Genomic DNA, 23,215 nt, shown 5'->3' on the forward strand with positions numbered 1-23,215 from the left:
GTTGGATTGAAATGATCACCCTATGTCAGGCCTTCACAACATTCGAATAAGGACTAGTCACAGTCGGAGATCTTGACACATTTTTTCTAAATTTTTAAAAAAACCACCGATAATCAATCGATCAATGAATCGGAAAACGATTAGTTATACCAAAAATAACAACAGTTGATATTTTATACACATGTTGTGTGGAATTTATTTTATACTTGTCTAATATTTTATACACATGTAATGTTTGATTATGGTTAGCGGTGGATGTACGAATTTCTTTAGGTTAGTTTCTTATTTTACTGAAGGTATATATTCTGAAATTTTAGTTGTGCTCACTCGATACGAAGATTTTTTGTTATGAATATATATGTGTCTACCCTAAAAATATTTTATGGATTCGCCACTAATTATGATTATAATCAACGAGCGAACTATAATTGCACTTCTATCTCTTAAAAGAATAAAATAACATATTTACATATTTTTGTTATATCATGCATATAAAATTATATTTCAGATTTTATTTGAAATATAAAACATTATTGATGTGTGTTATATTGGCAAATTTTAAAATTATTAAAATAAAAACATTGTTAAGAGGAAATTAACATTATGCATGCATGCACGTACGTACAAACAGGGGCTCCCGTGGATGACCGAAGTTGACGAGAAGAATAAAGGTGGATTCAAAGCTTCCATGTTCCTTTTTGGTAATTTAACCCAAACCCTTTTTATCTTTATTTTAAAAGTAAAATGTCTCTTTAAGTCCCTCTTAGTTTTAAAATTTTACAAATTAATCAACTTTTGTAATGTCCCCCCCCCCTTTGGCAGTGCTCATGTCATTAGAAAACATGGGTTTTGTTGCAAACATGGTGAGCATGGTGCTTTACTTCCTTTATGTCATGTTCTTCAACCTCCCCACCTCTGCAAACACACTTACAAACTTCATGGGATCAACCTTCTTGCTCTCCCTCGTCGGCGGCTTCATTTCCGACACCTTCATTAGCCGATACACCACCTGTCTGATTTTCGGATTTGTAGAAGTTCTGGTGAGAAACTAATTTGAATTAGGATTAAACATTAGGACTCAAATTGTTTAACTTCAAAGTTAACAAGGACCTGAAAATTAGGAGCCAATGCTTATTTGGACCCTCCTTCTAGGGATGAGTATTTGATCGAGTTGAATAAAAAAAATTATAGTTGACGAATCATATTTTATATCTCAAACTTTATTTGAATTTTTTTAGTTGAATTGTTCGAATTTATATATATAATTATAAATATTTATAATGTTATAGCACTATTTGATTCAAATTTAAACGTTTTTCTATAACTATATATGATATACATATATATTCTTTCATATTTTTCATATGTGATATACATATATCATGTAGTGTTGAGGGACTTGACTCTAACTTGAAAATCAATACACTAATTACTAAAAGTTTCGAGTTATTCAAACTCTATTTTATAACTCGATTCGAATTTGAACTTTGTCAAGTCGAGTCGTGTTTATAAAATTACAAGTTGAGTCGAGTTTTCTAACACCAAATCAAGTAAAAAATTCGAGCTTTTCAAATCGAGTTGAGTTTTGTTAGTATAGTAGTTAGGGATGTAAATAAGACGAGACAGATCGCGAGCTATTCAAGATTGACTCGGTCAAAGCTCGATAAGTACTCAAATAGAATGGACTCGACTCGAATTCTTAACGAGTTAAAGTAAGCTACTTGATACTCGACTCAAAAAGCTCACGAGCTACTCGAAAAATAAATATATTAAAATTTTAGAATTTTTTAAAATAAATATATTATTAATATTTATATGTTATTTTTTAAAAAAAAAGTAAATATAAGACTTTCAAATTTGAGTGGAGTTTTAATTTTTTATTTTAAACGGAATTTGAAAATCTTAAGCTTGCGAGTTTTCATGTCAAGTCGAGTTTCAATTTTTTATTTAGAGTTCAAGTCGAGCTTTACAATTTTAAAGTTTTCAAGTTGAGTCGAGCTCAATAATACTCGGCTTTACTTGTTTATAACCCTATATGCTAACTGAGACAAGTTTTTCAACTTGCAGGGATTGGCATTAATTACAATTCAGGCTTATTATAAGGATTTGCAGCCCGCCTTCTGTTTCGGCAAGCCGAGCTGCATACACGGCGGCAAGGCGGTGATGTTCTACACTTCATTGGGATTGTTAGCATTGGGGTCCGGTGGGGTTAAGGGAGCTCTTCCGGCACTCGGTGGTGAACAATTTGATCATAAAGACCCCAAGGAAGCAAAAGCTCTAGCAAGGTTTTTCAACTGGCTATTGCTCAGTACTACACTCGGAGCTTCCGTCGGAGTGACGGGCATCGTGTATTTGACTACGGAAAAGCATAAGTGGTTTTGGGGTTTCTTCATATCGACGGTGGCTACGTTCATCGGATTCTGTGTTCTTGCATCGGGAAAGCCTTTCTACCGCCTACGGGAACCGACGGCTGCTAATAGCCCCATCATAAGGATAGCTCAGGTTCAGTATTTATCTCATGCATATCCACAAATATAAACAAGTGTGACAAACACTTCTTGTGTGTTGTGATCGACGATTCGTAGGTCATAGCAGTTGCCTTCAAAAATAGACGGCTAGCTCTGCCGGATAAACCGGATGAATTGTACGAGGTCGATGAAGACGAAACCAGTTGCAGGGAGGAAAGTATCTCCCACACCAACCAATTCAGGTGAACCATGCATGTGAAACAATTGAATGATGTTGAATCATGCATGTGAAACAATTGTATGATGTCTAAACATGCTAAGAAATTTTCTGAAACTAATTCCGATCCTTGATTCTTGGTCAGATTCCTAGATAAAGCAGCAATTGTTCCGAAAGAGCCGGAAGCGACACCGTCACCGTGGACAGTGTGCACGGTGACTCAAGTTGAAGAAGTCAAGATACTAACCAGAATGTTGCCCATTTTAGGCAGTACCATCATAATGAACACAAGTCTGGCGCAGCTGCAGACATTCTCGGTTGAGCAAGGTAACATCATGGATCGCCATCTCGGACAACTCAACGTTCCCGCCGCATCAATCCCGATAATCCCACTGGTCTTCATGTCCATTCTGATTCCTGTCTATGAATTATTCTTCGTCCCTTTTGCTCGAAAAATCACACATCATCCATCCGGCATCACGCAACTCCAACGCGTCGGCGTGGGGCTTGTTCTGTCAGCAATTTCAATGGCTGTTGCCGGTATCGTTGAGGTTAAAAGAAGGGATCAAGCTCATAAGAACATGTTCAAGCCCATAAGTCTCTTCTGGCTCTCCTTTCAATACGGAATATTCGGAATTGCAGACATGTTCACTCTTGTGGGTCTGTTGGAATTTTTCTACAAGGAAGCACCGATCGGCATGAGATCACTCTCGACATCCTTTACCTGGTTATCTCTATCTTTCGGCTACTTCTTGAGCACCGTGTTCGTAAACATCATAAACTCCATCACCAAAAGAGTCGGTTCAAGCGGAAAGGGTTGGATTCATGGATTAGACTTAAACCAGAGCAACTTGAATCTCTTTTACTGGTTTTTAGCCATCCTTAGCTGCTTAAACTTTATAAATTATCTGTACTGGGCCTCATGGTACAAATACAAGACGGGCGAACCTGATCCTGATGAAGCCGAAGCTAAGGATTTGCGTAACGGACCTCTTGTAGCAGAGGGAGAAAACACCACCCTGGATGGAGGAGTATCACAAACACATGAAGCTCCTTCTTCTGTTCAAACAGAGGAATCAACGCAACAACTAATAAAAGAACTTGATCATCCTGAAGCCGAAGCTAAGGATTTGAGTACCGGACCGCTTGTCAAAGAGGAAGAAAACACCTTGGATGGAGGACTAACACAAACACAGGAAGCTCCGTCTTCTGTTCAAACAGAGGAATCCAAGCAACAACTAATAAAAGAACTTGATCATCCTGAAGCCGAAGCTAAGGATTTGAGTAGCGGACCGCTTGTCAAAGGGGAAGAAAACACCTTGGATGGAGGACTAACACAAACACAGGAAGCTCCTTCTGTTCAAACAGAGGAATCTAAGCAATAGCTTACAAGTTGTTGATGAGGGACATAAACACACACACACACATGTTTCTGTGTGCATGTGACAGAAAATAAAAATCATTTCATCAATTCGAAGAGTCGATAAACCAGAGCCAGAGGTTGGCCTAAACAAACTCTCGGATACATACTATTGAGGTATTTATCTCTTAGACAGACTAGCATTATTAGCATGGATGATGGATCTTAATAAATGAATTACAAATGCAAGCAAAGAATTCAAAATCTGCTCGATGTGTCGAAATTGGTCATCAAGGGTATGCTGCTATACCCTAAGAAGCAACTTTCTCCCTGTGGGAACTAAACCCCGACTTGGCAAATACTAGAAACCCTATTTTTCTTTTCAATGACTTGAATAGGAACAATAAAATTTTCCTAACCTGAGTAGATGTCTGATTCACGGAGCCATTGATGTTAGTGTACTCTGTCACTTGTGAGTTGATACTCTGAATTGGAATACGAATAGAAGGTGCACCCGGCATCGACATCGGAAGTCCATGACCATGAAGCCCATATGGCCTGAGGTTAGATCCCGATATCTCCTGGAGTGTAGTGGTGCCGGGCGGATGTGGGCCAGGGCAGGGGCCAGAAAAAGGTGCTCCAGGGGTTGGAGGCACCTGAACCATAGGGCAAGCAGAAGCTGCAGTATCCGTTTGGGGAAATGGCATCCCGAAACTCATACCTTCACCCATTCCAACACTAGTGGATGATAAATGTGCCATATGAGCTGCATGCATGTGTTGCATTCCAGTTGGAAACATCATCAGTGGCATGTACAAGCCGGCCCGCATAGACATAATCTGCAAACGATCAGTAGTTGATAAAATGAACTTATTTTGATTGCCCTTCAAAGAGTCAACATTTAAATATACACTAAAAGGAAAATTAACAGTTATGATTTGAGAGAAAGAAGATGGATATCTTACCTGCACCTCTAGTTGGAGTGTTTTAAGATATTCAATTGCTTCATCAAGCATCGAAGCTTTGTCCACCTCGTAATGCCAAAATGTAAAAAGTAAACATCTTTAAAATACAAAAGCTATTAAGTCTTTGTTGGTCTGTTTTTGGTTCAATAAAAAATTCATTGAAGCATTTAACCATGTCTGGTGAATTTAACTTTGATTGCAGTCGAAGGTAAGAAGCATGAATAGGCTATTTGTTTTAAACTACTAATAAAATGAGCATGGATAAGCCTAAGCTCAATGATCTATTTCCAGATTCGCATTTGCTTCCAAGAGAACTCTTGATTTAAAAGTAATACGAATTACCAACCTTGTTGCAGTTTGGTATGAGCTCCTGTAAGGCACGCATCTTCTCGTTTATCCTATCCCTTCGCCTCTGTTTGTGAAAGTCAATGTCTTACAATTCAGACACAGCCATATGAAGGACAACTTTTTTGAATTATCGAACTAATCGAATACATTTTCTCACCCTTTCAGATAAATTATGCACTTCTTCTGCTCGACTTCTCTTAGACCCCTTACCACCTTGAGCAGGAATTGCTTTTTTCACACCCACAGACTCTTCTTCAGCATCCTACACCGCCACCGATCCCCTTTCCCTTACTTCCATTCTTCTCAATCCTAGCCATAGCACCTATGTTCTTAAGACTAGTTTTAACAATCGCAGCAGGACGTGCGAAATGGGAAAAATTCATCAAGACAGTACTACTACAAGGTGCAGCAGGATCTTGTTTCTGCACCTTAGTGTCAGGCAAAGCATCATCTGATGTTTTAGCTCCCATTGAATATCTGCAAATGGAACGGTTGGTGAAGGTATGGCTCAGGTTATTACCAATACTCTCCGAATTTCATGATCTAAAATACGGAGAAGACACTTGACGTGGCTGTGACGGCCTAGCTTCGTCATCTGCGGGTTTACAAACCTTCGACAGCTTTCCTCGTTCGAAATCCAAAGCATCATTTGTAGAAACAGTAAACGAATCTCGAATGGATTGGCGTCTTCTATCAAATGATGCTAAGTTACTATTAGTTGGGATCTCATTCGAAGTGAGCCCGGATACTTCAGGCAATAAACCAGAACATTCATCATGTAAAGATTGAGCCTCAGGGTACTTCAGCCAAGGCACCACTTCATCATCAGCACCATGAGTCGGCACCACCGACATCGGAACATCACTCAATACAGAGTCCACCACCCCAAACTTTCCCATTCTTGTAAAACCCCCCGCATTTCCAACATCTTTATCACTACAAGAAATCATCTTTCTAGCCCTACTAGACTGACCTTGCATTGAAACTTGACCATTTTCCCATACCAATCGAACAATGTCATTCTCAGGTCTGCACTCAAACAACAACACATACAAGATCGAACAACATGTTAACAAATGAAATTCAGTGTTTAAAACACGTAAGAGGAACGAACCAGAGAGTAAAACCGAAACTTACACAGAAGACAAATCAGTGTAGCTTGAAGGGTTCTTGTGTTGAGATGAATCAAGCTTCCCCCTAGCCATCCGATATAGCTCATACAAAGGCATGATGAAAAGCTGAAAAAAAACACACCCTATTTTCTTACTTAGGAAAAACTCAGATTCAAATAATGTTATTATTCTTAGAAATCTATTGAATAATCTTCGTAGTAAAAGAAAATGATATTATTCTTAGAAAATTTAAATTCGAATAATGTTTACAGAGTTGTTTGTACTATCGATAAATTAATAAAATTTTAAATAAATATTATTTTATATCACTCTAAATTTTTCAAAGTGATTTAAGTATTAGTTCTATATTTAAACCTAAACTAACACCTACAAATAAAGTTCAGTTCATACATTAATTTAGGTTTTACAAAGAAAAATTATCCCAATTTCTTTTATCAGAAATGATCCCGAATTTAAAATTAATCGAGAGCTACTCAAGATCGACTCGATCAAAGATCGATAAATACTCGCTCGACGCGGTTGGACTCAACTCGAGCTCGAGCTCGACTAGAGTTCTTAACGAGCAGAAACGAGCTACTTGATACTTTACTCGAAAAGCTATTAAGCTACTCGAAAATATAATATATTAAGATTTTATTTAAAAAATAATTTATCAATAATATTAACATTCCTGTGTTGATTTTTATTTTTGTGAAAAAATACAATATAAGGTTTTCATATATTTAAAGTTCAGGTTTGAGCTTGAATTTAAGGTTTTAATCGAGTTAAGTTTAAGATTTTTTTTCATTTCGAACTTTTACGAGCTTTATTTTATGATTACGAATTTGAGTTGAACTTGAAAAATTTAAAGTCACGAGTTTTCGAATCAAGTCAAACTCTATTTCAAAATTTTTAAATCAAATCAAACTCGATTCAACTCGTTTACGACCCTCAACAAGATGTGGAGCTTAATATGAAATCCAGTTATTTTAAACAAACACACTTGTGGACACGTAGGACCGATAAAGACGTGGGCAGGTACATACATTATCTTTAAGTGGTTACTGTTACGCAATAATAATCCAACAAAACAGAAAGAGTGCACGTCCACGTCACAGGCGTTAGGAGATTTTGAAATTCGAGCAGTATCATATTCCTTATTTATTTTTCGGTTAATGCACCTTTTGGCCCTTCACTTTAGTTTCGATATGCAACTTGGTCACTAACTTTTTTGGATGCAATTTGAGCACATCGTCTGTGATGTGTTCGAACGTTTATCGCCAAATGATTAAGACAATTTTAAATAGATATTAAATTATAATCACTTCGTACTAATAAAAAATATTGCGACTTTGATATGTAATTTGACATTTTTGTACAAGGTTAAAAGTAATGATTAATTTTTTATTTATAAATTAAAATTTATATATATCTTTAGGAGGTGTTTGGTTGTAATTTGAGATTACCAGAGGAATGTAATCTCATTCCTCCGTTTGGTTGACCAACATTCTCTGCCATCGGTAATATTTTATTACCAACAGTGGATTTTTTAGGGTATATTACATGGAATGTCATATCTCCCTCCCCTTAGAGATTTATATTTCAAATTTGACATCTATAAAAATGAGCACGAATCAAGCGATATCGATAATAATTTTTTTATTATTCATTAAGATGTGAATATTTAATGTCAAATGATAATAACATATGTATTATCGATAGTTAAAATTTATAAATCGATTCGATTCGATTCGGTTCGAGTAATTATACAACATAAGGATAATGGTAGTTGTCTAGGACACAATTACGAGGAGTTGATTAATAGAATAAAGCAGTGCGGTACACTGTCTGAATTCAACTAGATAAAGTTATTTTTTTATTCTTTTTACGGTGCAACATGTGTCACTTAATCACTCATTTCCTCGAAGTTGAATCTTTCTTCTTCTGCTGCTCCCCTGGATCCTTTCACCGCTTCTCCTTCCCCATGGCCTCTCCTCTCCACGACTCCCCAAACGCCGCCGTGAACGGCACTTCCGCCGTCGAAGCTAAATCTCGTCTTCCCAAGAGATCCAGATTGCACGCCGACTCATCACCACCGTTGTTTACTCCATCCGATATACTCTCCGAATTCTCCCACCACGACCCAACCGTCGCTCGCATCAACAACGGCAGTTTCGGCAGCTGTCCTTCCTCCGTCGTCTCCGCCCAACACGACTTCCAGCTGCAGTGGCTCCAACAGCCCGACGATTTCTACTTCAACCAGCTCCAGCCCAAAATCCTCCAATCGCGAACCATCATCAAGGACCTCATCAACGCCGACCACGTCGATGAGGTCTCCATCGTCGACAACGCCACCACCGCCGCCGCCATCGTGCTGCAGCAAATGGCTTGGGGATTCGCCGAGGGGAAATTCAACCATGGGGATGCCGCCGTCATGCTTCACTACGCTTACGGTGCTGTCAAGAAGTCCGTCGAGGCTTATGTCACACGCGCAGGCGGGTGTGTTTTCGAGGTCCCTTTGCCTTTTCCCGCTAACTCTGTAGATGAAATTGTACATGAATTTAGACAAGCATTACAGAGAGGGAAACAAAATGGGAGAAGGGTAAGATTAGCTGTTATCGATCATGTTACTTCCATGCCTACCGTAGTAATTCCCGTTAAAGAATTGGTCACTATCTGTAGAGAAGAAGGCGTTGACCAGGTTTTCGTTGACGCCGCTCACGGAATCGGGTGCGTCGATGTCGATATGAAACAAATCGGAGCTGATTTCTACACTAGTAATTTGCACAAGTGGTACTTTTGCCCACCATCTGTTGCCTTTTTGTACTGTAAAAGGTCTATAAACAACTCCGACTTGCACCATCCCGTTGTTTCGCACGAGTACGGCAATGGATTAGCTATCGAAAGTGCTTGGATAGGAACCAGAGATTATAGTGCTCAGTTGGTAGTTCCAAAGGCTTTGGAGTTCATCAATAGATTTGAAGACGGGATCGATGGGATCAAGAAAAGGAACCATGAATCTGTTGTCGAGATGGGGAAGATGTTGGTTGAAGCATGGGGAACTCATCTCGGTTGTCCTCCGGAGATGTGTTCGAGCATGGTTATGGTCGGTTTACCTGCTTATTTGGGGATTTCGAGTGACCGCGATGCTTTGAACTTGAGGACATGTTTAAGGGAAAAGTTCGGTGTTGAAGTTCCGATATATTATCGATCACCCAAGGATGGGGAGGATGGTGTAGTAACGGGGTATGCAAGAATCTCTTATCAAGTTTACAACAAGGTTGAGGATTATTACAAGTTTAGGGATGCAATCAATCAACTTGTTCACAATGCATTCACTTGTGCTTCTCTTCCCAATTCATAAGGTTAGTGCCGCTGCTCTCTTCCGATATTAAATTTGCTTGTTAGAACTTTATATCAATTTCTGATTGCTGTTTTAGAAGATATGCTGTTCTTTTCCATGCATTTTGTCTCGTGTTACACTTCGCTTTGATCGTATTGAACTTAGTCCCTGCTGAATTCGGTTGCTAATAGATATAGAAGTGAATTGTAGCAGTGTTTATACTGTACTTGAGTTCGTTTATTTTTCTAGTTCATTTTCTTTTGTTAGCATAGTGTTGGAACTTGGGACATAAAAGGAAAAGAATAAGCCTTATGGTACCTAAATCGACAAATATAGCCGCGAGCAGAGCACTGAAGCCGAGTAACCTTGTCATGATCCCTTGGTAGGAACTTGATATCGGTTAAGTATTAAGGTTTCCTATGATCTTATCTTAAAGTCGAACCCTACACCTATTGTCAATTGATTTTAGGTTGAATGCATAATGGTTTTCGGCTGCCAAGTAAAACCGGTTAGGTAGCTACCGGGTTCGTTGTTTTGCAAATAGAATGTATGCGTTTAGGTTTCATCTTTTCTCGTCTCTGTGTCTTATTCATGCATGGAACCACATGGAACATGGAAATCGTCGTTAGTATATCCGACGTAAAATAATAATGATAATTCTGTAATTAACAGATAAATTTGCATTTTAGTTGTTTAAGGACTACTGCTCTTGCTCTACTTGTGTGCAGCTGAAGTAGTAGTATTTCCTCGTCCACCGGAATAAGAGCCGGCCAGCCAGCCTGCGATGGCCATCGGCATGGTTTCGGTACCATGCAGAATCTTGATTACTTGTATGAAATGTCAAACGCAAACATGTTCTGCTTTGCTTTGCCTTTTTTTGCAACTCTCATGGGTCTAGTATTTGCCTTTCTTTCCAATTCGGAACCTGTAGATATCTGTTAGTATTTGCCTCTCCAAACACAATAATCTTATGATGGTGAATCCGTTAAACGAATCCGGTTAGTGTTATTGTGTCTAATATTTCATTCCGTAATCATTTTTAGATCACCCGTTAAAAAAATCGTTATCGTTCATCGACAAAATAAGATACTCTTGCTTTTATCAAGACCAATAAATAGAGGGCACATATGTTTAGTACCTATCATTTCTTTGGTTAATTAACTATTTTTTATTTTATCTAATGTTCCGTCTTACTTTTATTTTGGTCACCTACCGTTAAAAGTTTAACAGTGATGCTAATGTGTATTACGTCATCATTGAAAAAAATGTCAAATCAATAATTTTGTTACTTTTTAATGAAGGGTGACTAACGTAAAATCAAAACGTAACGTTAGGAAAGATTTTGAAATAAAAGATAATTAGGTGACTGAAAAGGAATAAAAGTGATTGTTAAGGTATTGCACGTGTACTTTACGCTAAAAACTTTAACTATTAAAAAACGACTTACTCCTGATTGCACTGTTGTAGTGTCTGCCATGTCTTACGTGAAGGTAATAGAGCGAAGAAACTAAATTTTAAATAAGCAAAGAGTCTTGGACTGAGAGTGCAATTAGACTTTTTCTTATTTTGTTTAATTATATTAATATATTATGGAAAAAGTGCATAATAAATCCTGCACTTTATATTTTTTTTCAATTTAAAGTGTAAATTTATTTTAATCAATATGTTTCATAAAATTATAAGGTGGACAGGGCACTATAACATTAACATCGTTAAAGATTAAATGTTTTAATCAATATTTTTCATAAAATTAAAGGGTAAATTATATGTTTAGTACTTAAACTGTAAATTTTGGTCTGTTTTAGTATCTGAACTTTTAATTTTTTCAAAAGCATACCTAAAGTTTATTTTTTATTTTATTTTAGTGCCACTGTTTAAAATTTAACATTGAGTTTTTTTTTAAAGTTTAAATACTAAAATTGATCATTAATGTACTAATTGTTTACCGACGAATACTAAAATGAAACAAAAACTAAACGTTAGGCATAATTTTTTTTAAAAATAAAGTTTAGGTACTAAAACGGATCAAAACTGATGGTTTATGTACTAAACGCGTTGTTTACCCAAAAACAAAAATGATAAAACTCTTTTTGCAAAGTTAAGGATTAAAGTTTATTCATAAAAATAATGAGATCAAATTTATAAAACATATAAAAATTGAGGGCTAATTTTTTATTATACCAAAACATTTCATACTTGTTCTCTTTCCCTCGTCAGTCCAACTCAGATTTCTGGTCGACAGAGAGAGGTGTCCCAAATCTGTCCAGTTTTACCCCCAAAAGAACCCTAATCCTCCGATTCAAAGGTACGCAATTCCGTCCAATTTTGCCCAATGATTGCATATATTTCCTCTCTTTCTTCAATTTTTTAAAAAATTCTTAGGGTTTTTACGTTCTTTTTCATATATATTGGGGTCTCAATGAAAGCTTGGGTCTCTTGTTCTGATTATTGATTTGTATATTGTAGTTAAATTCACCCAAAATGTCTTCTTTTCCATCATAATAAAAAATTCGCCTTTTGTTTTCTGTTGTTTCAGCATTGACCAAACTCGACCCTTAATCAGCAGAAGATCACTGGACTCGGAATTTATCCTTCAAACCATTTGTTCTGCTTTACTTGTTTTGTTTCCATGGATTTTGCTGAAGCATTTCTCGTTTTCTCGACGATCGGCAGGTCATGGCTGCAAATAGGGTCATAGCAGTTTGTCAATCGGGTGGCGAATTTGTGACTGACGAGAATGGGACGTTGTCGTATAAAGGCGGGGATGCTCATGCCATAGACGTCGATGGCCAGACGAAGTTCGACGACTTCAAGACAGAAATAGCAGAAATGTTTAATCCTAGCATGAATACTATGTCTATAAAGTACTTCCTCCCGGGTAATAAAAAGACTCTCATCACTGTCTCGAACGAGAAGGATTTGAAGCGGATGATAAAGTTTCATGGGAATTCTGCTTCTGTTGATATGTTTATCATAATGGAGGAGGAAAACGCTGCTCATGATGTTTCTAACATGGAAGCCAGTAGGTAGTTTTCTTTACTCAATGCTGAGATTTTCTTTTTACATGTCAGTAGGACGACTTTGTCTGAAGCAGTGGATCCACTGGATCCGCCTCTTGGGGCCTCTTTTGGTATCGTTGATGCCAACAACCACCATATCGATGTACCCGTTGATATGCCAACTGAGATTTCATCTGTTCTTCCTCTTTTTTTTTTTTGATAAGAATTTCAGGCCTCGTTAAAAACCCCCTTCTTGATTGTTGGAGCTAGTAGTGTAGCTCCTTAATCAACGGAAGGAGGAAAAGAGTGCCTAAGGATTTTATTGCACATAAGAGATTACAAAAGATACAACTTTACAAACACCTATAACAGAACCGATGAACAAAAACAACCTAAAACCACCCATAAATAGCACCACTAGACCAGCCAATTCCTTCATTAGGTAAGACAACAACCTCTAAATTGGCTGTCCTATTAACCAAATCTAACAACACCTAATGCAAAACAAACCAACATTACAACCAAAAACTTGAAAAAAAAAACGCCTCTGAAAACATATGCCAAACAATTAAGTATCAATTGGAGGATCAAGTTCTAATGAGATATCGCAATCTTCGGGGACCCAAGAGTTAGGTTTGAAGGATGGATCAACTTCATGCACCATAATCTTGAATAAATTATCACCGACCTTCAATTCCAACAACTCATCAATTCTCACTTGATCTTTTGTGAGTATTTGGATTTTAGCCCGATCAAAAGATGATGGAAACTCGCAACTTTTGTCGATTGATAATAATTTGCCCCACTTTGTTGCAATGCTTTTGAAAGTATCCCAATTCCAAGCGTGAAAAGGAATACCTTCGCAAACTAACCACACGCGACGACAATTCACCACTAGGCTCTCGGACCAAGTTTCCACTCTGGAAAACCATTCTGTAAGAGTCTCTAGAAAGTCATCCTTCACGATTCTCAACGAATCAGAGTCTTCAAAAACCATTAGAACTACATTTGCAGCAGCCCTCATAAGCGTGAAGCCAACAAGTCCTTTGGCTTGAATTTGGTTAGCAAGATTACCAATTTTAATGAAGTTCTTGCACCACCCCACAAGACAGTTACTCAGCACATGTAGCTTATCCTCGTCCACAACGCCCTCAACTTCAGAGAATTTAATCCCCGAAATATCTTCCAGCCCAGACTTACGGCAAACAACAGTCGATGACTTTCTCCAGTAAGATTGTCGGGGTCTGTACTTAGCCAAAGAGACTCTAACTTTGCTTCCATAAATATGATTACCATTCATCTTTGAAATCGCTATCTTGGCTTCTTTAATTGTTGCAAAGCGAATAAACCCAAAACGAACCCCTTGCGAGTTTCTTTTTTTTGGAATGAAGGCATCAATAACTTTCCCGTAAGTGCAAAAAATAGACCGAAGTCTCTTCCAATGTATCGTCTCTGGAAGATTTTCGATAAAAATCGTGTAACAACAATTTTTGAACCCATTCCCGAAACTTGGTTGACCTTCTTTCGACCAATTATGAAAACCACTTCTACTCCTTCTCGCTACTTCGAGAAAATCTTCATTAGAGAAACCTTTCATAGTGCTCTCCTTGGTTCCATCTTGATCAATATCGGTGTTAGGAAGAGTTGGTACTGCCTGAACTATTGAAAACTTCCCGACCCTATGATTTCCTCCTTGAGAATAAGACCGACCAATGTCATCTTTTTTAACAGGTGGCTGACAATCCAATGTTGCTTTATCAGAGCACTGCTTCAGAGGATTGGGTGAATGTGGACTGTCACCTGACCTCTCTATATACGTTCCCAAACTTTGCTGATTTTGGGACATAGAATCTTTTCTGAAAGTAGTACCGTCAGGCTCAACTGTCCAACCAGCTTCACGAGCCAAGGCAGCTAAACATCATTCATAGCAGCATTCTGGGGAATAGGGAAATTACCGAACTGCCTCAAACCAGCCAGCAAACGTCTGGTGAAAACTCGTCTGTATCGTTTCCGAATCTTTGCGTTCTTCTTTTCATTCTCCTTTGAACGTTTTTCCTTACCAGAAAAAGATGAAGTGTTTGCAGCGACGAGTCCAGCGGTTTTGAACTGCCTACCTCGTGATATTGTATCCTCCAGCATTTTAAGTTCCTGTTCTCGCTTCTTCAAATCAGCCACAAGAGATTTGAGTTCCTTCACTCTCGCTTCTAAATCCTTGGCTTCAAGAGGGAGAGATGAAATCCTAGTCGTTGAAGGAGGAGCAGAACAATGACCTGCAGAGGATGCATCCACCGCATCTGATGCAGCAGACCTTGGAGCATCCACCACGTCTGTTGCAGCAGACCTTCGATGTCGCCTGGGTTGGGACGGTGGTTGAGGTGCCATGGATAGATCGAAACTTACAGAGCAAAAAGCAACGATTCTTTACGCAAGGAAACGCGGGTTCTGGTCACGGAGAGAAGACGAGTTCGAAGGTGAGACAGTGTCGAACGCTGACGGCGGGATGCGACGGTAGATAACAGAGGAAGCTGTGAAGATTTGCGTCAAATGGCAGTGATTTTCGCAAATCTAAGACCAGATCCGAAAACACCGTTAGCCGACGAACCTCCCAGGAAAAAACGCGTCAAAAGTAGGTCGGAGTAAGGCGGCGGACAGCTGACGGAGGCGGCGGGTGGCGGACGACGATGGAGGACAATGGGTGTTTGACGGAGGAGAGAAAAGATTCAAAACGGGCTCGTGAAAATTCAAAATTTGAAATCACCTGGGTTAGAGAGAAGCTGGCTGTTATTCCTCTTTCTAAAAGCACTCAACAGTGGCAGAATACAAATACAAGGGTAGGGCAAAGATTCACCGGTGTTCAGGAATTTCGTGAGACATTACGAAAATATGCCATTGCCCATCAATTTGCATTTAGGTATAAAAAGAACGATAGCCATCGCGTGACTGTTAAGTGCAAAGCTGAGGGCTGCCCTTGGAGGATTCATGCATCAAGGTTGTCAACCACTCAGCTGATATGTATGAACAAGATGAATCCGACGCATGTGAAGGGTCTACTTTGACCACTGGGAATCAAGCAACTAGGAGTTGGGTAGCTAGTATAATCAAGGAGAGGTTGAAAGCTTTTCCACATTACAAACCCAAGGATATTGTAACCGACATAAAACAGGAATTTGGGGTACAACTGAACTACTATCAGGCTTGGCGTGGGAAAGAAATCGCTAGAGAGCAGCTTCAGGGTTCATATAAGAAAGCATGAGTCAGTTACCACTTTTCTAAAAAAATGGTTGTCCCTTGTTCCCATATATAATGGGGTAAGGGGGAGGTAAGAAAATAGGCTGCCTGTAACCCCCTAGACCCGGCCTATGCGTTTCGACTAAGTCTAGTGGATCACATTATGATTATTAAAGACATTTTTCGAAACCGTTATTCCATCAATATAAAATCACATTATAAATAACATGAAATTATAAACAAATTATACTATCAAAATCCAACTCGTAAATATAGTACCAATAAATAATAATTTAATTTAAAACACGTCTTCAAATTCAATATCACAATAAACCGAGCAGTATTAGCAAAAGAGTTATCATTATAAAATCCGATATTTTAAAATAAGGTCCATATCACCAAAATAAAGTCAACTTGCCAGATAAAAACATTACAATTTGATTTACTTCAAGAGATATGTTGATCCTCCAAGTGCTCGTACCAAGGTATCTAACCAACAGTATCTGAAAGGGGAAAACATTTTCAAAAGGTAAGCTAGGCTCAGTGTGTCCCAACATTTCCATAAAATCACAATAGGTACAAATCATAGTCCAGTAATATCACAAATTCGTAAAAGAGTTTAACTTTTTGAAAATCATAGTTTAAACCCCTTTCTGGTACACCATCAGTAGTTGCCAAAATTATTTTCCATATAGCTTACTTTATACACATAGCAAAAAGAAAGCCGACTTAAGGATAGGCTCTGAAGCTTGTATCCTTAAGCCCAAGTCAATAAGTCCATATAGCTTACCCTAAGCACACAGCAAAAGAAAGCCGACCTAATGAAACATCTTGGGGCCCACAAGAGTCACATTAGGCCCAGTTAGCTTGATCAGAGCTATTCCATCGTATTTCAATTCCAAAATTCAATTGCACCGTGACATAAATTCCATCAATCCAAAAACATGGTAATCATATACCATTTCAAAACAAAATTAGATAGCAGCCATATTCCATAAATTGTCACATTAAATTGGTGCATCCATAAAACAATAGCCAATGAATTCGGTGTACCACATATTAAAACCAATAAAACAGTTCAATAATAAGCAGGGAACACACCTCGACAATAGGTTCAAATAGCAAATTTACTGATTGCTGGTTTCACCACGCTCTGCTACAATTTTCGAACGGGTGAATACTGGCACACGTGGTTTAACTGATCTAGAAGAGTTGGGTCGAGCTGTCGAACGATCCGGAGAGTCTCTTGTACCTTCAAACAATAATAATCTATCAGTCCCAAATCCTATTTAATTGTTCAAAGCTAGTCTTCTTAAGTATATAAGCATTTTTCGAGTTTGACTATCAATTTGGGGTATTTCGAGTCTGAATTTGGCCAAACGGATTGCGGAAACGGAATCAGGACGTCGAAAAATATAAAGTATGACTTTTCAGAAATTCAGATTCTTGGTCAAAGTCAAAGTCAACCACTTTGACCGTCGATTTGGAGACCTTCGGGTTTGAATTTGGCGAAACGGACTGCGGAAATGGATTTGGCACGTCGAAAACTATCAGGATAGGTATACTCGGAAAAGATTTACGGTCGTTTAAGGGTCGGTCAAAGCCATTTTAAGTTTTAGTCAAAGAAAGTCAACGGTCAACGGTCACGGTCAACGGTCAACGGTCGGGTCAACAGTCGGGTCGGGTCAACCCGATTCAGACCGGTCAAACCAGTTCAGATCGGTCAAACCGGTTCGAACCGGTCAAACCGGTTCAAAACTGGTCAAACCGATTTTCCAGCAGCTCACTCTCCCTGCGGCGGCGCGTGCGGCGCGTGAACAGTGCCACGGTGTCGGAAAATTCCCGAAAAAATTTCTAAAAATTATTTTGAGCGATTTCGAGATACTTACAACGATCGGTTCAAATTTTTGAACGGCGGAGAGCTCGTATTTCAACTCGGCCGAATCTTTGACTGCTCCACCTCCTCACGCGCCGCCGTCGACGGCGAACAAGGTTGACACCGGCGGACTCGCAACGACACAAGGAACACGATGGTGCAGGAGGTGTCGTAAACGGAACAACGATCGGCGGTGAATTTAAGTTTTTCCCGACGATAGAGCTAAAAAAAACGACGATGCTTTGACTGAAAATTCCCGACGTTTGGCAGCGTTTCACTTCAATTAATTTGAAGAGTTTGTTCCTCGCTTGATGATGAACACAACGGTGGTTTCAATTTTACGATTGGACGTCGAACGGCGTCGGAATCGACTTTGAAGTAGAGTGCAGGAGGAGGAATTTCACAATTGTTTTCTATTTTGAAAACAGAAAACCATTCATACGTTTATATTAAATTTTCTGCCGACACTAAAAGGAGTAATGCAGGGCTTGGTCCCTGAATTTCTTTTAACTTCTAAAATGGCCTACAATTTTGAAAACTTCCGATTTAATCCTCAAATTTTGTCAAATTACTTAATTAAATTTTTTTTCTCTAAATTTTATTCCGGGTTGTTACACTGCCCCCAATACCAGGTTGAGAGCAGCTTCCGTAGAAGACCTCCGAATTATGAAATGCCTTTCGTGGGACTCGATCCCACCACTTTTCTGCGACAGGATAATGGAGACCAATCCGGGCAGTCTTGCTACATACTCCACTAAGGAATACTGTAGTTTTCATCGATGGGAGGAATCTCTCCGATTTCTATCATCTCTTCAGGAACGTTAGTTGCATCACCTAGGTGAAGGTTCATACATAAACAATGAACCAATATACTGCAGATTACTGAATTTGGCACTAAATCAGCTGCTCTCATCTCTGCCTATATAGCTCAATTCCTTCTTCTAGTCTGTTCTCATCACCATTCAAAACAAGACATTTTGTAATAAATCTCAAAGGTCCTAACATTAGTACTATACCCCTTCTTTCTCATCCTCCTAAATTGATTCAAACATGAGGGACCAAAACCGAACGGGCCGATAACGTAAGGGATCAAAACCAAACAATCTTTAATCAATGACCAGAATCAAACGGACTGAAAACATAAGAGATTACTGGTAAAGTTTACCCTTTAAATTTCAACCTTTCTTGACTTTTTTTAACAATGTCAATTAGATCTTATTAATAATGGAAAGAATCAAAATTACAACGCATAAAAAAAGATAAATTTAGAGACAATAGTCACCAAAATACTCAAACAAAAATAAATAATAAACCTAAAAATACGAAGAAAATTAAAACCTTCCATGGAGAAGATGATCAATATCAAAACCCAATAACCTTCATACAAACTCCTTGTCCCTGTCCAATGAGACATTTGACGAAGTAATTAAGGAGTGGAGAGCGAATCAAATAATCTGGTTGGCAGGCAGCTTCGCTACACAATTATGATTCTATCGACGAACAACCTTTTACCAAAAGAGGGGATCTGACTGTACGTGACCACCGACTAACCAATTAGAAAATAAAATGTCGTGATGATTTTTGTGCGAGAACCAAAATGACCGCAAAGGTATGCGAAAAAACGTACCGAAAAATATGAGGATCGTGCCACAAGAGCAGAGGAATTGCATGTCACAAGGACAGAGATGCTTATTCAAAATTAAAAAGACTCAAGAAAAAAACATAAAGACATAATATAAAAAATAAGAGAACTAATATTCTGCGGCGGTCGACAATCAGCATTAAAATTGATGCCGCCGCCTGCTAAACAAATATCAAAGAAAAAGAAGAAGGCGGCACAAAAATATTGAAAGAAAAACTAGGACGAGAAAAAAGGGAGAGGCTAGGGTTTGAGAGAATTTTTTTTTTTTTTTTGTATATAACTATAATTAGTACCTTTCTTGAATGTGATCTTAATTCCCTTAAGTTCGTTTGCTGTGAAAACAGCTCGCTGCATTGTTTTGTTCAAGAACTTCGACTAAAATGGAATCCAATGCCATAGGGTTCCCACATATATATTCCTTTAGGACTATGCCCCAAATCTCCATTGCAAAACAACAATGTAGTATGCTAGAATTGGCCTTTAGGACTTTGTATAGGACACTAATGACAAAAGGGTCCTTTTCAAACCTATGAACTTCACTACCTGATGAAAGATATACAAGATTGCCTATGCCTAATCTCAAACTTAAATATCTTGTATAAAGAAAATTTAAACTACTTGGCTACTATGAATTGTCATTTTGGAACATTATGAATACACCATCTCTACATCTCGAGCAGCTTATCGAGGCGATGAACATCACCGACACGACTAGGCTGCTATGAAGTAGTCATTTGGGAACTCCAGATCGAAGCATGATAATCTGACTGGTCTATAGCAAGGTGCTTGATTCCGAGATTAATCGAGCAACAAAAGATGTCATTGTCAGTAGAATGATCCTGCTAAGAGTTGGTTGTAAACCAACGGACATGGATGTCGATGTGCTGACGTCGGGAGGTGTATCGGACCCGAAAACACTCGAGGTAGCAGAGCTTGAGCCAGGTGTGCTTGAATTTAGTACCGAAGGTGGGGTGACCGAGCTGCAATATACATTCAAGCTCACTTCTCCAGTTTAAGCATATATAGTACTAACAGTGTCTATGTCAAAGTAATCAGAATAAACTCTTTACCCCGGTACACCTGCCTCTGTTGTTGATGTTGGTGTCGTTGTTGCTGGTGTTGCGGTTGGAGTCGATTGCGATCCCGAAGACGGATAAATGCAGGATCCAGTGCCTATTACGATATCATAAGATATCATTACATATGCAAAGGTTTCAAATGATGATTATTGGTAAACAATTCTTACTTGGATTAGTGTTCACTATGGTTGCAGCCCCACCAAAGTCACAGCTAGTTGGTGCAGCGTTTTTCTGGTAATAGCTGTTGAAAGCATATGATGCATGGTTTTGCAATGAATTCGGATTATAACAGTTACCGCCTTGCTGGATCTGCGAGCAATCGGCTCCTCCGGTTCCGCAAGCGTAATCCAAAGCTGATTGAAGCGTAGTCTCCGACGCCCCGGTCCGAGCTATGCACCAGCTCTGCCCTGGAGCTGCAGGAGCATTAGTAGTTGCAGGGGGCACAGGATTAGGCACAGGGTTTGTCACTGGTGTACTCACTGGGACTCCTCCAGTGGGAGCAGGATACGTCGTTACCGGATTCGTCACCGGTGTGCTCACCGGGACTCCTCCAGTCGGTGTGGGGTACGTCGTTACCGGCTGCTGCGCCCCAGCACCCGGCACCGCGACAGGTGCAGGCGTCGTGATTGGAATGGTTACCGGTACAGTAGTCGGGTTGTTCGGATCTGTAGAAGGTACCGTGACCGGCGTGGTAGTCGGGATCGGCGCCGGCGTATTCGCAGGGTTTGTGGCTGGCACAGTGACAATATTCGGAGGGAGGATAACATCATGCTGTGATGTTCTTTTGACACTATTAAAGAGTTTTCTACGAGAAGAAACAAAATCCACCATTGTTGATGCTTCAACATATAATGCAGCTACCTTATTCATAATCCCAACGCCATTTTCTAAAGATTCTTCAACCTTAGCAACAACTTCCCCTACTTCAGCTGCACCAAGAACAACATGCATATGAACATACATACATATCAAAACCTACAACAAAGCAAAAGAGAGGAATGAATCGAAGAGATGGGGATTTCACTTACCATAAGAGCAGATAACAAGAAGAAACAAAAGGGATATAAAGAGGCAAGTAGAAGCCTCTTTAGCCATCAAATACTTCGATGAGAGGTTTAATATTTCTGGGTTTTGCCTGTTTTAAACAGAGGTGCTGTTCTACAAGACAAAAGGGCACAAAGATCGTGTATATATATATATATATATATATATATATAGAAAAGCTGAGATAAAGGAGGGGGGAGAAAAGGAATACAAAGTTAAAGAAGGATGATGACTATGTTACATGTAATGGGGAAAAGGAATGATATTACTTTGCGATGAAGAATGGGCTGGATTTGTAGGATCGGGACGATCGTCCTAGTTTTTTCGTCTCTTTATTTTCTTTGGTTAAATTATATTTTGATACTTTCAATGTGTTTAAATTTAACATTTAGTCCTTATATATGTTTGCATCATTGCATGGGATACGTGGTAATGTGGGTTGAAGACGACGATGGATTGGTCATGTTCTGATAATTAATAATAAGATAAATTTTGTCGAAGAGATCTACTAGGAAGAATTAGACCCTCTCCCCAGAACATAAACTGAAAGGACTAAATGGTATAAAATTAAATCATAAGAACACAGTATTAAATTTAATGATAGTAAATAACCCAAGACCGTAATTTGAACATCTTTATGGAATGCCGTTGGATTGTACTAAAAAAATAAAAGCCGTCTGATTTGGAGATTGGGTAATGACATAAGCACATGCTTTTGGAAACCACGAACGTGACTCGGAGATAAATATCATCTTAAAGCCCCCCATTATCCTTTGACGAAATAAAGTGAAAATTAAAGCGTAGTATGTCTATGTATATATTTATATATTGAGTTAATCGATCTCGGTAGTATAAAAATTGTTGTTATTCTTTAAGGTTTCGGGTTTGAGTACCAAGAATAACAGGAGTGTGAACGTTCAATGTCAAATGATTGAGTGTTATCTTTAAAAAAATATTATCTTATATTTATTTAATATTAATAAAAAAATTAAATTTCAAGACGAATAAGGTGTTCTTCTTTTGTTTTTTTGTTTTCATTAAGAATTCATGTGTTTAGATTAGGTTTGAGCTGTTGAGGTGGAATTCGTTTCGGTGTCTAAATATGTTTATATTTATGGGTAAAGTATACAAATGGTCTTTAGACTACTTAGTGATGTTTCGTTGAGTCATTCGACTATTAAAAGTTATAAAATGGTTCTCCAACTATAGGATGTTGTTTTTTTGAGTCAACCAACTATTAAAAGTTATAAAATGGTTACCTGACTATTCATATGTTCCAAAATCATCATTTTTCCATTAAAAATTGATTTGTAGTATGAGCTGGACGTTAACTTATTGAATGATATATGATAAAATTCAGTCACGGAATCTCAAAAGTATATTCTAGTCAGCATGTTAACATCCAGCTCAGATAACCTTCAATTTTGTAATAGAAAATGATGAGTTTGAAACATATTAATATTCAGGTGATCATTTTGTAACTTTTAATAGTTGACGAACATCAGAAACCATTTTATAACTTTTAATAGTAAAA

The 23,215-nt window shown here is 38.5% G+C and overlaps 3 protein-coding genes, 1 long non-coding RNA gene and 1 pseudogene across 7 annotated transcripts; 3 read left to right on the forward strand and 2 right to left on the reverse strand.

Moving 5' to 3' along the window:
* Positions 1–1,920: 1,920 nt before the first annotated feature.
* Positions 1,921–4,070, forward strand: LOC120189627 (protein NRT1/ PTR FAMILY 4.5-like). The gene is made up of 4 exons (XM_039192852.1): positions 1,921–1,932; positions 2,053–2,502; positions 2,586–2,710; positions 2,831–4,070. Exons 1-4 carry the CDS (start codon positions 1,921–1,923, stop codon positions 4,068–4,070), a joined length of 1,827 nt encoding a protein of 608 aa, XP_039048783.1.
* Positions 4,071–4,356: 286 nt separating this feature from the next.
* On the reverse strand, positions 4,357–6,640 carry LOC120189629 (annotated as a pseudogene).
* A 1,733-nt stretch (positions 6,641–8,373) lies between these two features.
* Positions 8,374–10,821, forward strand: LOC120189662 (probable L-cysteine desulfhydrase, chloroplastic). Of its 3 annotated transcripts, none has more exons than XM_039192883.1 (2): positions 8,374–9,835; positions 10,513–10,821. In XM_039192883.1, exon 1 carries the CDS (start codon positions 8,455–8,457, stop codon positions 9,832–9,834), a length of 1,380 nt encoding a protein of 459 aa, XP_039048814.1. In that variant the 5' UTR covers positions 8,374–8,454; the 3' UTR covers position 9,835; positions 10,513–10,821. The 3 variants fall into 3 exon arrangements, with proteins under 3 accessions (XP_039048814.1, XP_039048813.1, XP_039048815.1); XM_039192882.1 differs by having other exon boundaries at positions 10,542–10,573; XM_039192884.1 differs by lacking the exon at positions 10,513–10,821 and adding an exon at positions 10,005–10,023.
* Positions 10,822–12,034: 1,213 nt separating this feature from the next.
* LOC120189527 lies at positions 12,035–12,742 on the forward strand. The gene is made up of 2 exons (XR_005522531.1): positions 12,035–12,118; positions 12,350–12,742. It is a non-coding gene; the product is annotated as an uncharacterized LOC120189527 (long non-coding RNA).
* A 7,272-nt stretch (positions 12,743–20,014) lies between these two features.
* LOC120189493 (mucin-2-like) lies at positions 20,015–21,776 on the reverse strand. 2 transcript variants are annotated; one of them, XM_039192765.1, is made up of 5 exons: positions 21,666–21,776; positions 21,553–21,566; positions 20,805–21,498; positions 20,629–20,731; positions 20,015–20,538 (listed from the first exon to the last, which is right to left on the reverse strand). In XM_039192765.1, the coding sequence occupies exons 1-5, from the start codon at positions 21,730–21,732 to the stop codon at positions 20,331–20,333; spliced, it is 1,086 nt and encodes a 361-aa protein (XP_039048696.1). In that variant the 5' UTR covers positions 21,733–21,776; the 3' UTR covers positions 20,015–20,330. The 2 variants fall into 2 exon arrangements, with proteins under 2 accessions (XP_039048696.1, XP_039048694.1); XM_039192763.1 differs by having other exon boundaries at positions 20,019–20,538; positions 20,805–21,566; positions 21,666–21,774.
* Between the last annotated feature and the right edge of the window lie 1,439 nt (positions 21,777–23,215).

The sequence above is a fragment of the Hibiscus syriacus genome, unplaced genomic scaffold (genome assembly GCF_006381635.1).
Source record: "Hibiscus syriacus cultivar Baekdansim isolate YM2019G1 unplaced genomic scaffold, ASM638163v2 tig00116958_pilon, whole genome shotgun sequence".
Classification (NCBI taxonomy): Eukaryota; Viridiplantae; Streptophyta; class Magnoliopsida; order Malvales; family Malvaceae; genus Hibiscus; species Hibiscus syriacus.

Excerpts from the sequence above, each read along its gene's own strand:
- LOC120189627 (XM_039192852.1), top strand. Across the intron at positions 2,503-2,585 it reads CCATCATAAGGATAGCTCAG|GTCATAGCAGTTGCCTTCAA; the intron begins GTTCAGTATTTA and ends GACGATTCGTAG. Across the intron at positions 2,711-2,830 it reads TCCCACACCAACCAATTCAG|ATTCCTAGATAAAGCAGCAA; the intron begins GTGAACCATGCA and ends ATTCTTGGTCAG.
- LOC120189662 (XM_039192883.1), top strand. The coding sequence starts at position 8,455 with ATGGCCTCTCCTCTCCACGACTCCCCAAACGCCGCCGTGAACGGCACT.
- LOC120189493 (XM_039192763.1), bottom strand. The coding sequence starts at position 21,732 with ATGGCTAAAGAGGCTTCTACTTGCCTCTTTATATCCCTTTTGTTTCTT. Across the intron at positions 21,567-21,665 it reads TCTTGTTATCTGCTCTTATG|CTGAAGTAGGGGAAGTTGTT; the intron begins GTAAGTGAAATC and ends TTCTTGGTGCAG. Across the intron at positions 20,732-20,804 it reads CATAGTGAACACTAATCCAA|GCACTGGATCCTGCATTTAT; the intron begins GTAAGAATTGTT and ends ATATCGTAATAG.